We start from the raw sequence: 20,699 nt of genomic DNA, 5'->3' as shown, positions 1-20,699 counted from the left end.
CAATACAGGTACCTTTCCCATAGCATGATACCACACCAGTGATAAGAGCGATAACCTCGAAGAACTTCCTTCCGCTCAGGTATCGTCAGATGCCTCGGTAGGCATTGCACAAAAGAGAGACTACCTATGCTACAACGCTACTAGTCCGTTTCACTACATTCAAGCCCTAACTATGCTTCAGTGAAACCACTCTCTTATCTACATAGAAGCACATTTCTCTCTCTCTAGATACCAATTATACCAAGCCAAGATGCTGAGGATCTTCTAGCAACCAAATTCTACTCTTCCCTCTTTTTTTTTTCCAAGAAGAGTCCAATTATTCTTCTGAACGATTGCTTAGGATCCGTTGGTATCATTTTGAACTCTTCCCTTAAGCAATTCCTTATTCCTGTTTGAGTTTCATCTTTTTTTTTTTTTGGTAAAATTCAAACAACCAATTTTCTTTAATCTTCGTATTGCATAAGAATTGTGCTAAAATCTTTTCACTTATCCATCTCCTTTTGAAAATTCCAACTAACTTTAATTTTTCTTTAATGAAATTTTTAATTCATTTTTTTTTTTCAAAAATTTCACTGTTTTCAACTATTTTTCAATTTCTTTAAAATTTCATGCAATTTTCAACTTTATAGGAATTTCCTTCATTCCCAACATCATGAAAATTTCCTTTTTTTGTGAAATCAAAACTTATACACTTTTCCTTCTATTTTACTTTCATTATTTAAATTCAATGAAATTTTAATTTTTTTATTATGAAATTTTCAACCTTGATGGAATTTAATTCTCAATTCTTGTGCAATCTTCAGTCCTGAAACATAAAATTTCATAACAGAAATAAAACAAATTCTTTTTTTTTTGTTTCCATATTTCTTTCTTTTCATGCTGTAAAGGAATCTTGCAGTTAACATTCTCTTAAATTCAACATGTTAAACAAAAACATAACAATTTCCATCATTAAGAGAATATCAGGGGGTTGAAAAGCGCTTTTCAGGGTTAACAATTCAAATACCATGATATAAAACATTAAAATTCAAGATTCCAAATTCGGAGAATACCACTCTCCTACCAAGAGAAAATACTTGCGATTTTCCTTCTTATACTTCTCATGCATTGCTGCATACGCTCCTTTTCGCCGCACCATCAACGCGTGTCAGGACCGCCGCACGGTGCTTCGTTGGTGTATGTGTGTGTGTGTGTCACCTTATCGCGACGAGCTGCCTCTGCTGCTTGACTCTCCGCAGCACACTCATACGCAGCTCCTTGCGCACGCCGCTTGTCACTCACACACACACACAATAGTACCGTTAAACGGCACTTTCTCTTTTGTCCAATTGCGTCGTGAAAAGACGCAATTTCTTACACTCGCGACACTTTTCCTTTGCGAAAACGTTTTTCGCATCGAAGGAAATCACGACGGGACTTTCCATGCCCCGAAAAAACCACCCGGATGACTTTTTTCCGCACCCCTTTCGCGACGGGCAACACAAAAACTGCCGAAATGTCACTTTTTCATTGCAATTTTCACGGCTTTTTCGACGCGTTTTCCCCGAATTTCACTCATTTACACGACGGGGAACCATTATTTAGCACTCACGGGTGCTACAACGCGATTTTCTACGCCGCGAAAGTCCCAAAACGGTGGACTTTTTCCGCGAATTTCACCATGTGACGTCAAGGTGACGCCATGAAATTTTTCACTCGCGAATTCAACACTTTTCGCACTTTTCCACTTCCGCGAACGAGTTTTGGGCTTATCTCACTTCTGAATTGTAAAATACCTGACAATGAGATACCACTGTCATAGCCAGGTACTACGATTCAGACTTATGAGGGTGGGTCCGTCCGTCCGACCCCATGGCCCACGAGTAACTGAGCCAACCGTACTACGGTGGTTGGGAGAGAGAGTCACCTTAAGACGCCCGCCAACCCCACACACATAAGCCAATCTGTCCTATACCATGACAGTTAGTACCAGCGGTACTACATGTGCAATATTTGCTTAGAAAAATGCAAAGAAAATGTAGCAAAAATCTCTATTAAAACCTTCTCCTCGAATGAAGTTTTTAATTTTTGTGTGAAAATTTAATCGATTTTCTCCATACAATGGAAGTGCCTCAAGGAGGACGTTTCAAGAGAGATTCTCAATTTCTACTATAGTCCCACAAACTTTATATAAATAATGCAGGAAGTGATGAAAACAAAGTGAAAGATTAAGCAAAATTTTTAATGATAAATTAACTTGGAAAGTGAAGCGTGAGAGAACTTTTTAAATAAATATTTGAGGATTTACTCTGTATTCTTGTTTAGGTAAGTTAAAAGTTTAGAATAACAGAACAGAAGACTAAAAAATTCTATACCTATATAGTTTGATTTTCGCCTGAATGAGTAAATTCTTCTTAGAATAATTTTTTTTTAAAAGAAAAACTGTTTTTTCACTTTTTCATTTTTAGCATTGCAAGTTGTACAATTAAGGGATATATATATATAAGTTTGTACAATTAAGGAGTTGTAGAAAAACTTTGAATACATTAAATTATCCTTTAGAATTTCTTCCATTTGTTCCTTTGAAAATATATATAATTTTTAGTATTCAAGTTCTGTTGCGCAAAAAAAGCTCCGAGTTTTAAAGCTCCCACAAACATAATTGAGAGAGAGTATATTTATTTTTTTATTAAACTTTTTTATATATTCCACATTGTGAATGAAACAAAATATATTTTTATCAAAAATTCTACAGCGGTGTTTTCAAACAGAAAGCACATGGATTATAAAACATAAAGCCAGATGTATTATTCCATTGAAAAATGCATAAAAGCTACAAAAGCCAAAGTTTCAAAAGCACAAAAAATATATAATTTTTAGTTAAACATAATTATTTCATTAAGGCTAATTGTTTTAATAGTCTGGAGCAAACGAAGTTTCATAGTATAAGGTTGGTTTTCACACGATGGCACGTCCCAAAGCACAAACGGAGGTGAGATAAAAGTGGCGAATATTCAATTACAAAAGAATGAAGGTGAAGGAAAGCCGGAGAGAGGTGGGAGAAAAAAATCAGGAGAAAGTCTCGGAAAATTTAGGAAATGGACGTGATTTGACTATCAAATGAAGTGCAGAAACCTCATTTGGGGTGCTTTATTGGTGGCACATGTCACCCAATGCCGCCAAGATATTCTCAACACGAATGATTGTTTGTCTGCTGCGAGATATTTGTGTGAGAAATTTTCCAAATAAATCTCACAAAAGCTTCGGGAGCTTTTGCAATGTGAAACTATTAAACTAAGCAGCGACATCAGTTCTAGGAAAGAATATACATATATCACAGTGCTATTTGCAACGACAGCATCATGCTGACAATTTAAAGTCAGCTCCATGGACCTTCTATACAAATGAAGCCTGTCTGGAATATTTTGTCATCCTAAAGGGATTTAAAAATGTTCTACCACTCAACAAACTGCTTTCCCTCCCATAAACAAATGTCCATTCAATTGGGCTATTTAGGTTGGGATCACATGCTTATACACCAACCCCTGTCTGCTGGGGTTCCGTAGAAGCTCACCCCCTTCCAACCAATCCGTCAATGGTGCAACTTTTTTTTTTCACACGCCCTCGGTGTTGCTTGTATTTTTTTTTATTTTCCTATATAATTTTTCAACCCTCGCTGTCGCCAACCCCATCAATCTCCCCCAAAAAAGCATCAAACCCCCAACATCAACTTTCTCCTTTTCAGCTTTTCCACACTACATGCTGTTTATATGCCCAGCGGGTGTCTTTCATTTGCAACCCTTTTTTCCCACCACCACCCGCCACATTCAACAAAAGCTGCTCGACGTGGCGAAAAGCTTTCGCGCAAATGATGGCAGCATCGCAGCCAAAAGGGAAGACAAAAGGGTGGGATTATTTGAGAGCTGTAAGCCGGTAGAAATGTTAGACAAAAGTAATTTGAATGAAAAATTATTGTGCAACAGACCACAAGACAAAAAGCGACCAAAAGCGTCACATGCAGAAAGCTCGCGTAAGTTTGATATTTTATTACATATTTTTTTTCTTGAAACAGGGTGGCGCACCATTTCTTAGCATTGAGTTTTATTTCAAGTTAAAAAGCTTTAGATTTTCTTTAGTTTAATCGGTTTAATCGCATTTTTTATTAAAAGTTTTTTGAGTTTTTCATTGAAATGAAACGAATTATTTTTTAAGATTCACATGCGCCACTCTGTATGAAGGTTATCTTAAAGATTCAGCTTTAAAAACATCTCCTTGAAGGCCCTTTTCTGGTTTTCTCTGGCAATTTAATTATAGAGAAATACTTACACAACATTTATATCCAGTTCATACATACGTGAAGTTATTATAAAGTATTTTTTAATAAAAAGAATAAAGAGATGAAACGGGGAAAGTTAATTAATTTCTCCATGGCCATTTGATTAAGGCCAAAAGGGGTTGTTTTTTCATAAAATTGGACTTTTTAAAACATAAATAAGACGTTCTGAAGATGAAAATGTTGAAATATTTTGTGGCTTCTGTAGAGTTTCTTTTGAAAGTTTTATAACGTGTTTCTTCTTTAATGTAAAATGATTTTTTTTGTCATTGAATTGGTAAATTTAAATAAAAGAATCCATGAACTTTACCATTTGAACCATTCAGCATAATGTAGTTATATTGTCTGCAAGTACCATAACCATTCTCATTGAAATAATATCTCTCAAAAGGAAAATCAACAAGATAATCAAGGGATGAAAAATTGTTTTATATACATACTTCTACCACAGACCAAAAGAAAGTGGAAGTGGTCTCATGGGAATCTCTCGCACAGCATGAATTTCTTTTAGCTCCACCTCCTGCTCTTTACTCAATTCATGGAGACAATGAAGTTCCAAAAGGAAAGAAAATATCACGAGCTAAAGTACCATTCATACTCAATGGTATATGAAGAATTTCTCAAAGATTTCCCAAGAAACGAGAGCAATTATGCGACACTCGTCTCAGTGTGTTTTAGTTGAGTTACAAACGACGAAGAAATAATATCTATGACCTAATAATTTCATCTCATACTGAAGTATGGGAAAAGCACATAATCCATGGAAACTTTCAGCGTGGAAAAAACTTTTCTTCTGTTGTGCAGTCTCGGCAATAAAATTTATATTTATTTGCTGTTTTGCAAACTCCATCATTTCTCCTTTTTGCCTTTTTCCCAGGGATTTGTGCAGAACAGATAGACACACACCCCCGTGACATTTCCAGACAGCATTTGGGACAGTGCGATGGGGAATTCACTGGTAGAGAAAGGCGAATGACATTAATTGTATGAGAAATTCCCTTATCAAAGTGTCCAGATTCTCTCATTTTCTTCTCTTCCTTTTTTGGGTCAAAAATTCACAAAATAATTCTCTAAAATTTTCAGCATAACTTTCGTTTAAGGAAAGAAAAATATGTCGCTTTGGGGCAAGAAAAAAAAACGGCTCATATTCGAGCCTGCAGTGTGTTGGAACAATGCCAACGAGATAATCCACTTAAAGAGGGTGGAGTACAACAGGTGTTGGTGAGTTGTCTAAATTGAAAAGTCACTGTTATGAGGGAAATTTTCCTTTTTCCCACCCATCTTAAACGCACAGCACACACAAAAAGCCGGTCAAGGGACGAAAAAGTTTTGTTTTTTTTCTGGAATGAAGAAAGCGTAAAAGCATAATTTTTTGATGGATAAGAAAGTTTTTGGATGAAGCATTTATCCTTCATTTTTCTCATCTTTTTTTTCATACACAAAGAAAACTCCTCCACTTCCTCTTTGTAAATTCCCAGACAGGCCACGATAAATTGCGAGAAAATTGTTTATGGTGCTGAAATTCCAAAAATTTAATATGATGAAGAATTCTATGTACATATATTTGTTCCTGATTAAACTTTGAGGGAGCTTTCACAAATGAAAGCTCACTTTCAGGTTGTAAATATTTGAGTATTCATTTTGAACTCCATTGTGCAATTGTTATAAGACTTTCAAGAAGTTGAATAAATAGGATTTACTGTGTGAGCTAGTTTTTATTTGTTTCCTCATAAACAAGAAGGAAAATTGTGTTGGAAAAATCATAAAAAAGCGTCACAAAATTCTAAGAAGTAGAATAAATGTTTTATTAGAGAATTTTCTCTCTGGTTTTTTGAATTTATTTACGAGCACGTTAGTTTATTGTATAAATAAATTTATGGGAATTGATTGAAAAAATCATCACTGAAGAATTTAGTGTTTTAACATAAAACGAATAATTTCATTAAAATTTCTTTTTTAAGTTCCATATTTGCTGGTATATCCGTAATCGAATCAAAATTACAAACTAATTAAAAGATCCATTTCATTCCTCTACTATTTCACATAAACGTATAGGTATTCTTGCTATTTATCTTTTTTACCTGTGCGCACCACTCTGTAAAATATTTACTTAATTCCTTTCCCATCAGCGCTTCAAATGGAAAATATATATACTTTGAGATTTCGAATTTCCTTTTGCTTGCAATTTTTCTCCCCATCCTGATTCATCATTAGTATCGCTTTCCAACTCAAACCACCCTCCTCTCTTCTAATGTTCTCCCCATATATGCTAAAAAATCCCAGAGTGGGAATAAAGACGTGAATTGAGTTTCTTTAACTTTGCCATCGGAGTCTTTATTTATAGAAGAAAACGAGAATTTGTTCCTTTCTGCAATTACGCCCCTATGTCCTTTTCTTCCTTGTGGAATTTTCAATGTATACGACTATGGGGCCAATTTGGGGGTTAAAGGGATGATTTTTTTATCAGGGGGTCGATTGAAATGTGTATTACGGGTTGTATGTGTATGCGTGTGACTGAAAGATAAGAATAGGCACATGAATGTTTTTAAATCACCATTTGACCTTTCCCACAGAGGGTCGTCGTACAAGGGGCACGTGTTGTTTGGCCACAAAATCTCCCATTTTCCAGGGGTGATGATAAGAAAAAAATTATAATATAGAAGACGGAAAAGTAAGTCTTTGGTTGTGAAAATGATGACTGAATTGAGCAAATTGAATGTTTATTTCTCAGCAATTGATTTTCTCGAGGGTCTCTCTTTGAGTATATGTATATTTGTGGGTATGAGGATGAGTGGGGGTGGAACAACAAACCCTTTGTCTGGATGAAAAGCCCTCAAACGACAAAAAGACATTCTGACACACAGGGGTTCTTCCTCTTCACCAGTCACGTTTCTTCTCCCCCCATTTTCCGTGATTTTCCTCCGAAACCTCTTCATTTCACCAGCTGGCTGTGAGAAGGAAATTGAGGGGGAGGAGCGGATGGTTGAGAAATGATCACCCAATTGTTATATTTTCAATTCAATGAGGCGTTACAGTGCGAATAATAATAATTAAATTAAAGTATCAGAAGAAGAATATTGTGTGTTAAATTCTTTGGGGGTGGAATGGCAGCATATGGTGCTGCTCAATCTGCTCAATGTGCTCAATGATAGAACCATTGAAGGGTAAAAAGGGAAAAGCGCTTTGGTGGCTTTTAATTGGGCAAAGAAGAAGCAAAAAGAGATGAAATGGCACAAGAGCCACCGAAATTCTTCCCCTTTTTCTGCGATGAATAAAAATAATTGACGCTGGCACAAGCGAAATAAAATACAATTTTTCTTTATTCAATGGGGTGGCAAGGCAATGCTGAAGAAACAGCATGTATAGGGGGGGTGGGTGTTTGAAAAAATTCTCAACCTCACCATGACAATTGACAATGTAATCATGTTCTTAAAATGATGAAAATGTGATGTATAAAACACAGACGAACGCCAACCCTCCGGAAAAAGCGATAGAGTCAGCAACATTGTCATGACATACAATCGCACATATTTTCCACCCTCCAACCCCCATGTGTGGAGGTATTCATGAGAGCAAAAAAAAAGTTCTCCCCCAGGGAGGTGGGAGATTTGGCATAAAAAACGACCCACTCTTCATCGTAAAATTTCCCTCATTTCCCATCCGTTGTGCCCCACGCAGCTTTTCTCAGAGGAAAGCCTCTCTTCGTCGTTGTTGGGAAAAAGAAGTGATTCACGCTTGTTGACTCAATTCACTCACTCATTGGTGGCAACACACGAAGTGATTCACTCTCCTCCCATATATACTACGTGCATACCTCATCGAAGTGGAGCTTTTCGGTGGTTGAAAGCCCCTTCCTCCTACTCATGTGGAGGAGGGGTGCAATTGGAAGCGGGAGGAATGTAAATTTCCTCATACACGCATCATTTTTTAAAAGATTTTATCGGAAATTTGATATCTCGACACTTTTCGTGAGAAACAACTTTTTTTTTCTCTAAAGTCATTCCAATAATAACGACATCAATAGCTAACTCTAATAATGCAATTTTAAATTTATCTCTTAAAGTTTCCCATAAAATCGATAAAATAATTTTTAATCATAACTACTAAACTATGTAGGAAATTATATAAATTATGTATATTAGACATTGAAAATTGAAATTGTCTCATTGCCACACACCTGCCATTGGAATATCATTCATCATAAAACCTTAACACACACACATACTCATTAACACAAAATGATTTATTTGTTTTGTGATAGCACATCCTTATCATGACGAAAGTATGGAAAATTCGTAATAAATCTGGATGAATAAAAGCTAGAAATCGGTGAAATCAAAATCAAATTTCGTTGAGTCAGTAGCAAAAATATCACAAATGCCATAAACACTCAAATTAAGTATGCCGACATTGAAAAAATCACACAAATTCTTTCATTAGGCTGCGTACAATATTGCCTCGCATAACGAATTAAGCATTAAATTGTTATTTATTGAGAAATCAGTTTGATTTTCCATTAAATACATTGAATTAGTTTTCTATAGACATACGGGGAATAAAATTGAATTGACTATTAAATGCAGACACACATTGTGCGGAGAATGGCAAAAGATGGAGTAAAGTTTTGGTTTGTTATGCGATGCACGACTGTACTTTGGAAACTTTCAGTTGTTGTATTATATATAGAAAATTTCCAATCGCCTCAGGCGAAAGCAAAAACATTCTCTTCGTGGTTTGATGGGTGAAAAAAAAGTTCAACGACGAAAACGCAAAACCAGCCTTCACACAATGTAAGTATTTCCACATTGAGTTCAAATAAAAATGTGTGGTGGAGCACATAATGTGCAAAAATGTGTAACACTTGGGGTACATAGAAAGCTTTGAGTGGAACATGTCTAGAAATCTCTCTTTTATGTATCTCAAAATAATATTGGTGTATTAAATGTGGATAGAAGAGGGATGGTGATGAAAAAAAATATGATAAAAGAGATGGGAGAGGGTGCCTTTTTTGAGGCCAACCCTCATCCAAGAGCTTTCCGTTGAAAAAAAGCTCTCTTCTCTTTCACTTTTATTAGACGATTAAGAGGAGGATGATGTAAATTTTATTGCGTAAAATTTTATTTACTCACCGCTATCACATTCATCAGACAAGGACAGTTCTGCCATTTTGGTGTTTGTGATATCCTTGTGAGATGCCAAGAATAGAACAACTTCACGTTTCTCATTCTTAATTGGAACAATATCGAGAAGACACCAAAAAGGAGTTCCTGCAATGGAAGAGATATCAAAACATTTTTTTGTGTTTGATGAATAATATCCACCCACATTTTTTTTTGTTATGCATCTTTCTTGTAAAATCATTGTATAGCAATATAAAAGAGAAAAGAAAATAGAATGAATGATAAAAGAGAGGAGAGAAATCAGACAATTTTTTGTATTTCTTCTCCTCTCAGGCAAATTCGTATAGATTCTGTGATTTGTTTTCTCAAACAATATGTAAAAAGTTTTTTTTCTTGGGCAAAGCACCAAAAATTTTGAGATAGGCCCAAGATAATTTTTGCTTGTGTTATAAATAGATTTGAAAATAATTTGAAAATAATTTAATCTTAATATATGTATAAAGCTGAAAAGTTTGTAAATTTGTTTGTTTGTTTGTGGCACATGAACTCCTCCGAAACGGCTGGGCCGATCTTGATGAAATTTGGTATGGGGGTAGAGGGGGTCAATACGAGTTGCACGCGCTATATGGGATTCCGCCCCAACCCCCTTTTATAGCGCCCCCACATAAAAATTGATTTTTTCCTTATTTTCTACCTGCTGAAGGGTCAGATAACGGGATTTTTTTATTTTTAGAATTTTTCGGGGTACCGTATTATTCATCCCCCCTACTAATATACACCCCCCCTTTTATAGTTCAAAATGGAATTTGCTCACACGTGATTTGGGGCTCGGGTTGACTAGTATAAAATAAAATAAAATGCTCCATATTAAAACGTTTCTCAATAATAATTTAAAAGTTCTGTAAGACCTTATTTAAATTGTTTAATTTTCTTTTTAAAGGTCAAACGTCACAATTAGGGTTAGAATTTTTTTTACATAAATTTTTGCTGAATTCTTTAAAAAAAAATTTATATTCCTGGAAAAATTACAGCTTACAAATAAATTTAATTAGTAAATAAAACTTTAAGCTCTTTTTGAGACTTACATAGAAATTGTACATTCTTCAACAAGATTGTCTGTAAAAGCTCATTAATATATGAATTTCTCAATTTCTCACTCTGTTCTCTCTACCAACATAATTCTCTTGAAAAATGGAGAGAAATATGATGAAAAATTGTCTTGGGATATATTGAGTGATCCAATAAATTACGTCGAGATATTTCTTTGTTTCTCTGATGATAATCTCGGTATGATTTATTGCATAGTTGGATGTAATAGCTGTCAGATTCACTATTATTTACAGAACGTAACACAAAATATTTCGATAAAAATGATTGAATTAAATACCTGACAAATAGAAGAACATCAAAGTTATATTTTTGTTTTACAAAAATGCTTCATTTGGAAAATTCATAAAAATTTTCAAACATATAGTAAAAGCTCTTCAGCTATAGAGAAAATTTTCTCAACAGAGGCTGAGAAAAATTTTCAACTCAAAAAAAAATCCAAATTAAATTTATTTGACTTTTATTCTTCATTAATTTGTGGGGAAAGAACCGCGTGGAAAGTCATCATGGCAATATGCTGCTGGAAAAGTGAATATATAAATTTAATTTTTGACCGACCTCTCCCCCAACATTTGAATAATGTGTTAAATTTATTTATTCAGCATTAATCTCAATTAGCATACCAAATTGAATATTTTCATCTACATATCAGAGGAAAATTTTGCATGTCTCTTTTTGCCCCCCTGGAGAGGGACACCGCACACTGTAAATTGAAATAAATCACACGGCCAATTTTTTGGGTTATAATTCACTTTTGTGGAGTTTTTATGCACGACAGTTTTTTTCACTTCATTCAATAAAAGTCTGTTTGAAGGGAGAGTAAATTATTTTTTCAATTTTTTTTAACCAAATCCTGTAGCTAAAGAATTTATTGATGCAATTTAGATTTTTTTTCGAGTGTATAAAAATGCCAGAAATTCTCGAATCAAAATCCATTAAATACTGTCAACTCTGTGAAATTATTTAGATTAAAATGAATGGAGTGGGTGGGTGGAATAACCACATAATCCGCCCGAAAAGCCAAAAAATATGAAGAGCGATTAATTGTGCCAATTAATCAAAAACAGACGGGAAAATATGAAATAACAGAGGCACTCCCGCATTTGCCAAATTGTCAATTCTTTGCCTCTGTCAGACAATTCTGCAACTATTAAATGAGAATTCAGGGAGATGGGGAGGGGAATATTTTGAATATTAATAGCTGAGAGACAATGATCACCCTTCTCTGCGTTATGTTTATTTCTTCACGAATTGTATCGTAATTAATTGAATGTAATTTACCACGACGAGAAGACATTCTCGGGGAGAGCAACCACCCCGCATTCAGCAAACTCCAACCACATTTCTCATGGTGAGGGAGATGTTGTGCGAATTTTCACTTAAATGAAAACTTAAACCAAGTGGTGGTTCTTTCTTTTGGTTAAGAAGTTGTGCGGTATTTCGCAATAAGACACTCCCATTGAAAAGAGAAATAGTCCGAAATGTGACTCTCTTGTGGAAGTTTAAAGCGCGTATGTTTTTGCAACCTCGAAAATATTTCAAGGAGTTGAGTTGGGTCCTTCTTCTCTTGTCGAGAAAAAATTCTTCGGTTAGATTTTGAGCTTTTTTTTAAGCTGAAGAAAATACGACATAAATTCACTTGGATAGACTGGAAGCGTCAATTGAGGTGGAAAATAGACGATAAATTTATCGAATGAAATATGCAAACACATCGTAGTGAAAGTTTGTTCTCGCCCCAAAACAGGAAGTTCCACACCCTCAACTCACAGGGGATGTCATTAATTTTTTATCACACCCCAAATGCGTCTCAAGAGAGAAAACTTAATGACTTTCACAGTTTTTGAATTATTTTCTACATAGAAAAGATTAATGTGGAAGGGGCTTCCAATTGTTAAAATACTGTGTCGAATAAATAAATATTTAATGGCTGGGATAAAGAAATAACTTAAGGTCTAGCCGACTTTGTAGTTTAGGTAAGTTTTATTTTTGATTCAATTAAGGAACTTATTTGATTTAAAAAATAGTAAAATTCATAATAAAATGTACTGGTAAGCTGACCAAGCTTACGAGAGCTGTGTTTCTTTCAGTGTACCAATTTTGTGAGAGCAAACTAGAACGCAAATTAATTTAAATACGCGCAAAGTCGGGAAAAGTTGAAAAGTCATCCCCCAAGAAATCTTTAAAACGCCATATCTCGGGAACGGCTCCATAGATTTTCGAGTTTGAGCTATCGTTGGAAAGGTCTTAACCTCAACTATAACATATTAAAATATGAAGTAAATCGATAATGGCATTTTCGAAATATTCGAGTTCGAAATTTTCGAAAATTTAGATTTTGACTTTAGCGCCTCTCGCGGTCATTTCTCGAACTTGCAATGTTCTAGACATTTGTAAGGCTTCACGAAACCTTTCATTTGCGCTTGAGTTGATCAAAATCGGACTTGTAGAACCCGAGATATAACATGTCAACTTTGGAAGGCTATATCTCGAGAACGGAGACATAGATTTTCTTCATTTTTGGCATGAAGCTAGATAATATGGTCAGCTATAACATATCAAAAAATGAAGCAAATCGATAATGGCGTTTTCGAGATATTCATCGAAAACTCATCGAAAATTTTGTTTTTGATTTTTGGCCCCCTAGCGGTCACTTTTGAAACTTTAGATGTTCTAGAGAGCTGTAGGGTTAGTTGAAAGCTTTCATTTGAGCCCGAGTTGATCAAAATCGGTCAAGCCGTTTTCGAGTTATAGTCGATTTTCGATGAAAAATTGTGGCGGCCATATTGACTAAACGGCTTGACCGATTTTCAAAAATGAGGTATCGTTGGAAAGCTCTTGATGGCCCCTTCAACATATCAAAATTTCAGACCTCTAGCTATAATAGAGGCTGAGATATAGCGAAAACAAAATTTTGAGGTTATTCAAAATGGCGGACAGAGGGGTGGGGGGGTGGATTTGACATCATATTCGGATTTCTTCAGGTCGATATTTAAACTTTGCCGTTTACCGCAAGTCTCTATCTATTACCGTTCTCTTGCAATTTAAGTTTATAATCCGGACGGACGGACGGCCGGACGGACGGCCGGACGGCCGGAAAAAACTTATTTTTGGCGCATACGTTTTTTGGAATGTGGGGACCCTAATTCGTGCTCATACCAAGTTTGAGCCCGATCTGACGACTTTCGATTTTGCTCGGTACACAAAAGCTGTGTCTGAAAGAAACACAGCTAAAAGTCTGTTAATTAACGCATATGCTTTAGATTCAACATCTTCTCTTCCTCCATTTCAAATCCCGAGCATTCCTTCAATTCTCTACGTGAATATTTCAAAATAGCAATTCTTTTTTGCACTCACCATTCTTCTTGTAAAATATAACCTCGAGCTTGAGCTCGACTTTCCCATCGAGACTCTTCTCCACTTGAGCTTTGTGCTCATCTTTTGTCTCCGGACCATAGAGGAAGCGACAGGCACATCCTGCGGGAAAAAAACGGAAAACTCATTGAGATAAAAAAAACTTTTTAATTTCCCCACCATTCACAGAGATATCATTTCCCAGAGGGTGCATAGCAATAAAATCAAATATTTCCTCTGTCCCTGTGGCAAATGGTTTCTTTGTCATTTCAGCAGGAAGCTCTATATGTATATGGAGAATAGTTGAATCGCAATATGTTGGACACTCTACTGGGCAAAGTGCTTAAAGGAAACGTACCTTTCTGCATAATTTGTGCACGGGAGAATCCGGACAGCTCCACAAAACCATCTGAGCAGTAGACAATCGGGTAGCCCTTCACCTGAGCATTTCCCAGGACAAAATTCGAATCTGCCGGAAGAGTATGAAAGACAAAAACATTACATAAACATCGGAAAAAACTATATATTTTGGTACTCAAGCTTTTTCTTTACATTTTGAAATCATATGAATAATAAATGTTTCAATGAATCACTTGTGCAAAGCTTTTTTCCATCACAAATAATATTCAGAATAATCAGTTCTAAGAGATATTATTGTAATAAAAGATAAATAATGGTTTTTAGAATTGAATATGATCCAGAGAAATTCAATTAATTTAACAAAAAAAAATATCGCTAAACGATAGGAAGCAGCCAGGTATAAAAATTATGCTAAATTATGGATTCAAAAAATAGTTTTAATAATTGCAAAACAAATAAATTAAATTCATTGCTGCGTTATGAAAACTGTACATATAAGAACTAAGGGTGGGTTTAGTGAAGTGTATTAATTTATTTCAATGATATCCACTATCTAACATAAAAGAAAGTAGAGCTTATCAACAGGCTTATCAATGTTTAAAAAAAATGTTATACTTTAATAAAATTAAAATAGAGTACTTTTGCTTCCAAGAATTTTTATAATAATCTCATGGGGATAAAATAAAAGAAAATGAAAAAAATGCCTTATTGCCTCCCTTTACGTGGGAGGACCCGGAAGGAATGCAAAAAACATCCGTGGGTGGTTCTAAGAATAAATTAAAAGTGTACACTGTACATCATCCTTTCAAATGATTCTCTATGAAGGATATAAATTTTCCAATTTTCCACTCGATAAATTTCCGGTATATGCGAGAGAGAAAAGAGTTCAAAAGACATTTTTTCTTGTCACACAAATGTTGAGGGCCAACGACGGAAGGTTGTATAAAAATTGACTTTTATGACCCAGACGGAGAGTGCAATTACGTCTTTCTTTATCCACAGGACTTTGGGAGCTTTTTTCTCCCACATACTTCTACTTTTCATGAGAGCTGACTTCGCGCTGACTCCGCTGACTTCACAATGAATAACTTTGGGGAAATGCAACGTCTTTAGGAGGGTGGGTTCAGTAAGTGTTTATGTGAAAGTTCTGAATAATTCACTGAATACTTTTGGAGCATAAAATTGTTGAGCTTTTTAGCACCTGCATAAACATTCACTTGAAAAGTTTTCTCAAATTTTATGCTCACCTTTCCTTCAGGTCGGTGCTTGGGAGCCCCCAAAAGTGACCATCTCAAAATAAGATCTTAAATTATAACTTTCTGACCTTTCTGGATGTTGAGTCTGTCTGTCAGATTTCGATGACACCTTAAGGAAAACTTTGTGAAACTCTCTAAGAAAATCCTGTGTGGTTCCTCATCTCATTCCACGTCAAGCTTCCTCCATCACTCATTGCCACATTTCATTGACTGTCGACGTGAGTATCATGAGGAAATTTTAATGGAAAATACCTCAAAAAGGGTGCGTTTGGAAGTTCTTTATGTTAATCTTAGTTTTCCTTCTGAGTGACAAGTGTGTCGGGATAAGAAACATATTGCCCTAAATAGAATTTCTTTTCAGACAAAAAGACTTTCAAACAAAAAAAAAAAGAAAAAAAATAACTACCAGGCGTCTCCACTTTAATTTTAAGTTTATTTAGAATTAAATTCCTATCGGTTTGAAAGAATTTAATACAAAATCTTTAATCTTCTCAACAAATTCTTTGCATTTCATCTCTAATTTCCCAACCATAAGTTTAAAATTAATTCTAGGAAATTCACTGAAGGACTAAATTGCTCTATCCACTGCAAAATAACACAATTTCTACCATTGGGGTTCACAGAAGTTAATACATAAAAGGATTAGTGGAAAATGTTTAGCTCTATGCAATTAATAAATTCAAATTAATTGCCTTGCTAGAATTGTTGAGCTTTCTTTCACCCTCCAATTGTCGCTGTGTGCATTGCTCAGAAATTCCTGTAGCTTAATAAAATAATTATTTAATTAGTTTCTACACTAATTTCAATGGATGAAATTTGCAAATTTTCCCAGAATTGCTGCACTAAAACATATTATGTAAAATACATGTGAGTGGGAGGAATGATACAAGAAGAAACTTTAGCTTTTCTAGGGGGCTGCTTTACCGGGAAATTCCACACAAACACGTGACTCTCTGAAGGGAATAGAGAGTGGAAAATGTTGAAGAAAAGTCGGGGGATTGTGGTGTGTGGGGGTGGAAAATCGCAATAATGTGTGGCAGAGTTAATATTATGAGTCAATGCTTCTCGATTTTATCATTCTTCGCTGTTACACAATCTCAGCTTCAACTTTATAGCGCTAATACGTTTACGTTTTATTGGAGTTGGGTAAAAGTTTACACACACGATTCGTTCTTTTTTCTCTCCTCTTTCTCCTTTATCTCAATTGATGAAGGCGATGTGTGTGTGTAAGAGGAAAAGTGAGATATAAATTGCACAAGAAGGTTTTTCGGGAAAGATGGATGGAATATTTATTTATCTTCTCTTGTATAGTAATAAATTTTTCTTCGGTTTGTGATGCGAAATTTCATGCGGTAGGGTGAGTTTCTCGTGTTACAATACAAGATGTTGAGAGAGAGAGAAAAAGTGTCTGAAGTGTGTGTCTCAATGCTGATTAGTGATGTCTTGAGTGTTTTCCATGTGAAAACATCCTCAATAATGGCTAAATGAGTTTTATATCATTTCATATAAGCTCTCCATGGCAATTAATCATCCTCGCGTCATATCGTGCGAATAAAGTCGTGTGTTCATGCTAGATTGCTAAAAATAGGTAACATGTACTACATATAATATTAAATGGAAGGACTTAGGAATTAAATATGTCCATAGGGTGAAAAATCTTCCACACAGACTGAATGAAAACATTGCGAGAAATATGAAAAATCTCGCATTATTTTACCATGTTCAGAATTAGTTATTTTCAATTATCCTTTCTTTTAATATATTTATAAATGCTCTAAATATGTATTATGACATAAATATAGGTATATCGTACCTACAATAATTCACTCGAATAGATTTAATTGTAGAGCAATAGAATGTACTGCATTATATTGCACACAAAATACCTCTATTGTTGCATAGTGAAATAAATCACAAAGTGAAGGGTAATTCGTGGAATTAACAAAGAGTGCATTATTGGGTGAAATGGTTGACATTATTAATGTTTTCCTGGATTTTTCATATTATTGCATTTCCAATTAAACTCGCCTTTGATTCCTCTATCGTGCCATATCACTGAACTTCCCTTTTATCACTACTGGTACTTTTCGCGGGAAATATGTCATATTTATTGTACACATATTTATTCAAAGGTTGCGGGAAGAGCAACAACGGAAAATCCGTCACACTTTGCGATTGAATTTTCCATGTGTGAGCTGAAATCGATGGATGATTAAATTTTGCCGTGCGAATGAAATTTTCAGTGGAATGTTTACTTTTTTATGTCAAAATCATCGTAACTTTTTTGAGAATTTTTCTCCTCACAAAGTGTGAAAAATTAAATCAGACATTTTCTTATATTTTCTCACGTCACCCCTACCTCAAGGAACTGAGGAATTCAATAAAAAAAAATATACTCCCACTCCCCTATGAAATGTCTCCAAGATATTTCAATGTGGGAGCTTTATTTAACGTAGAAGATGAATTCACGAGAAGCTTCTTGGCGGGATAAGATTGCGATGTCACAAACGAAGAGAACTTTCCTAATGATTAGCGGAAATTAAAGTCACTGCACGAGGTTCCTTGTCACAGGATGTTGTGTTTGGAAGTTTTCTTTTTTTATAAGCACCTTCACACCTTTCGCATGGAAGGTTGGTACCCTTCTTCAATTTCACGAGGATAGACATTTAGGAATTTCACGTGTCAGGGCAATTAATTAAAAGGGAAAACTTATGGTGAAAAGAAAGTAGAGATAATGGAGGGTGCTTTCCAGGATATTCAGCACTTGATTTCTTTTCTCACAGTGTGCACCAGCAGTTGGTAGAACTCTGAAGAAGGATTTCGTTTTTTCTAAAGTTAACTTGGAGTTTATTTGAGAAATTCCCTCATTAAAAAAATCTCATCAATTTTGTAAAATGATTTAATTAACTTTTATCAAAGAAACTCTATCGTGCGCGTGCTACATAATGGTACTCTTCTGTGTAAATTAAGTGATATATTGTGTAAAGAAAACTCACCGGAAAAGCGCTTTTAGGGAGTGTTTGAACACACACGTGTGTTATTAAAGGGCAAAACACCCGGTACGAGTGAAAGTAGCAGCGATATGTTCGAGGAAAAATCTCTTCATTAAATCTATGTGGAATAATGGTTGAGAGATCAGTGTTTGGATTGCTCATTTAGCATGCTCCCCGTCCTAATGTCGAATCCCAATATTTATTGAGTGTAAATTGTTCGTGAGATAGTAGTGTTTATTTGTTAGTTGAACAAACAAGGCACATCAAAAGATTCAAACGATGGGGGTTGCCACTCCTCCACCCAGCTTTCCAATTAAGTGCCTACCTGGGGAGGCTACCTCTCTCTCTCTCTCGAATCATTTGGAATCCTTCTTTGCCAAGCAATTATCGTGGCAATTCTGTGCGGAGGAACTCAACAATGGGGGATTAGCATGGCAGGAAGATAAAGCCACTTAAATGTGGGGTCTTCTGTGTGGGATTCGCATGCATGATTATTTTGACTCGCAGCTGCCACCTTCGCCCTGGCGATGGTTATCGCTGGAAAATTTTCAACCCTGATATACAAGAAATTTTGCACAATCCTTAATTCCTTCGCCTTCGATAGAGTCTTCCCACTTAACGCGCGCGGATCGGTTCACCACCCACACCTTTTGCAAGAATCATTAAGAGTTATTTATTTTATCGCTTCCCTCCCCCGGGGAAAATATTCGTGTTTATCGTTGCACGAGAGCACGCTGCACCTGAGCAAATGTGGCATTTATAGCAAAAATATTGCTACAAAGATTAGCAAAATTGCGAGACCCAAAAAACTTATTCATAAATACAAATTGCTCTCTGTTTGTCCAACGGAAGGTCATTAATTTGGTGATTTTCCACGATAAATTTTACCGGTTTAATTGCCGTGGGTGGATCATTGAAATACGAGGCGTCTATATATTTCTTAAATAGCTTGAGGTAAATTAAACCGAATAAAATGGTTCGATCTTTAACCTTTGCGTGCTAAAGGATAAAAATTAATTATCGTTTGTACTTGATATAAATTTCAATAACTAGGAAGTTTTTCTGATATTAAGGATGAATTTTTCATGGAAGAAAATAGATTCTGCTCTGCTTAAATTAAAATTTGTTATATATTGAAATGGAGACGCCTGGTGATTGTAATTTTCTTCCTTTCCAATGCAATTCTGCAATTAATTTAAGTCCCTTCAATTGTCTTAAAAGCATCTGTTTATCATCAAATTAAATTAAAACTTGTCTTAAATTAAGATTGAGGCACTTAATTGTTATCTCAACACGTTTAGAAGCCAATTAATTAATCAGACAATGCCTGGTTGCTTTTAATTCTACATGGAGGCGCCTGGTGCTTACCTTTCGCAATGAATTTTAAACTAAATAAAAATTATTTCTGCTTGCATCGCGGTTTAAAATATATACTTTCAATAACAAAAATACAAAATATATATAACATTTTCCGTTGATCCATCGTTGTGGGGAAAATTTATTTTTATATTTACTGAAAAATAAACCCGCACCCACCAAAGATGCACCACCGTTGAGTGAATTATCTTACTAACTTCATTCTGAGTAAATATTTGAGTAATTGCGGTAGCAAGCATAACGACGCGCTTTATAGGGGAGTTTTTCTTTACGCGCAGAGCGAAGGATTTTCACTGTCGCATAGTAAAATTAGCAAATTTTCCCCTTTAATATTCTCATCAAGCGTCCGGAAATTGTGCTATAATTTTAACAATTTTGTTTAGCGTACTCTTAAATATTTCAGTAGCTTTCCGGGAGAAGGGAGAAAAAAAGGAGACACAGAGTAAATAAAATTGCGTTGGTCGTAAAAAATTGCAATGGAAGCTTCGCAAGCTTGATAAGTGAAAGTATGTGCGGTGTTTTGGTTTAAATTAATCCATAAAACTGCCTTGGAAATTTCCATGTTCATTGGAAAAGTGGAAAAAGCTGTTGCTTAGGACATCTTATGATTTCTTTTTTTTTCTCATTCTCAAATAAAGAGGGATTTTTTTATGAGTGAACCATTTGCACATCTTGAGCAGCAGTAAATTCATGCGGGAGTTATTACTTACGTGTGCCATCAAAGCGTGTTGCTATTGTATCCAAGAATGTATTCTGGGGCGCCAAAAGCCCCTTCCTGGCTGGCATTGAGTGTCTTCGTTTTGGCCTCCGATAGTAGCCTGAA

General features: G+C 35.3%; 2 protein-coding genes across 4 annotated transcripts in view; both read right to left on the bottom strand.

Moving 5' to 3' along the window:
* LOC129793173 (uncharacterized) overlaps positions 1-20,699 on the bottom strand; it is a 1,136,769-nt gene that overhangs the window by 871,864 nt on the left and 244,206 nt on the right. The window lies entirely within an intron of this gene.
* Positions 1-20,699, bottom strand: part of LOC129793155 (potassium voltage-gated channel subfamily H member 8) — a 59,321-nt gene that overhangs the window by 28,155 nt on the left and 10,467 nt on the right. For all 3 annotated transcript variants that reach the window (XM_055832877.1, XM_055832875.1, XM_055832876.1), the window contains 4 exons: positions 20,587-20,694; positions 14,249-14,359; positions 13,894-14,013; positions 9,442-9,579 (listed from right to left, as the gene is read on the bottom strand). In XM_055832877.1, coding sequence (XP_055688852.1) covers positions 9,442-9,579; positions 13,894-14,013; positions 14,249-14,359; positions 20,587-20,662 — 445 coding nt within the window. In that variant the 5' untranslated portion in view covers positions 20,663-20,694. The remainder of the gene's footprint in view (positions 1-9,441; positions 9,580-13,893; positions 14,014-14,248; positions 14,360-20,586; positions 20,695-20,699) is intronic.

This window comes from Lutzomyia longipalpis, chromosome 3 (genome assembly GCF_024334085.1).
Source record: "Lutzomyia longipalpis isolate SR_M1_2022 chromosome 3, ASM2433408v1".
Taxonomy (NCBI): Eukaryota; Metazoa; Arthropoda; class Insecta; order Diptera; family Psychodidae; genus Lutzomyia; species Lutzomyia longipalpis.
This window is presented reverse-complemented; position numbering and strand designations above follow the sequence as displayed.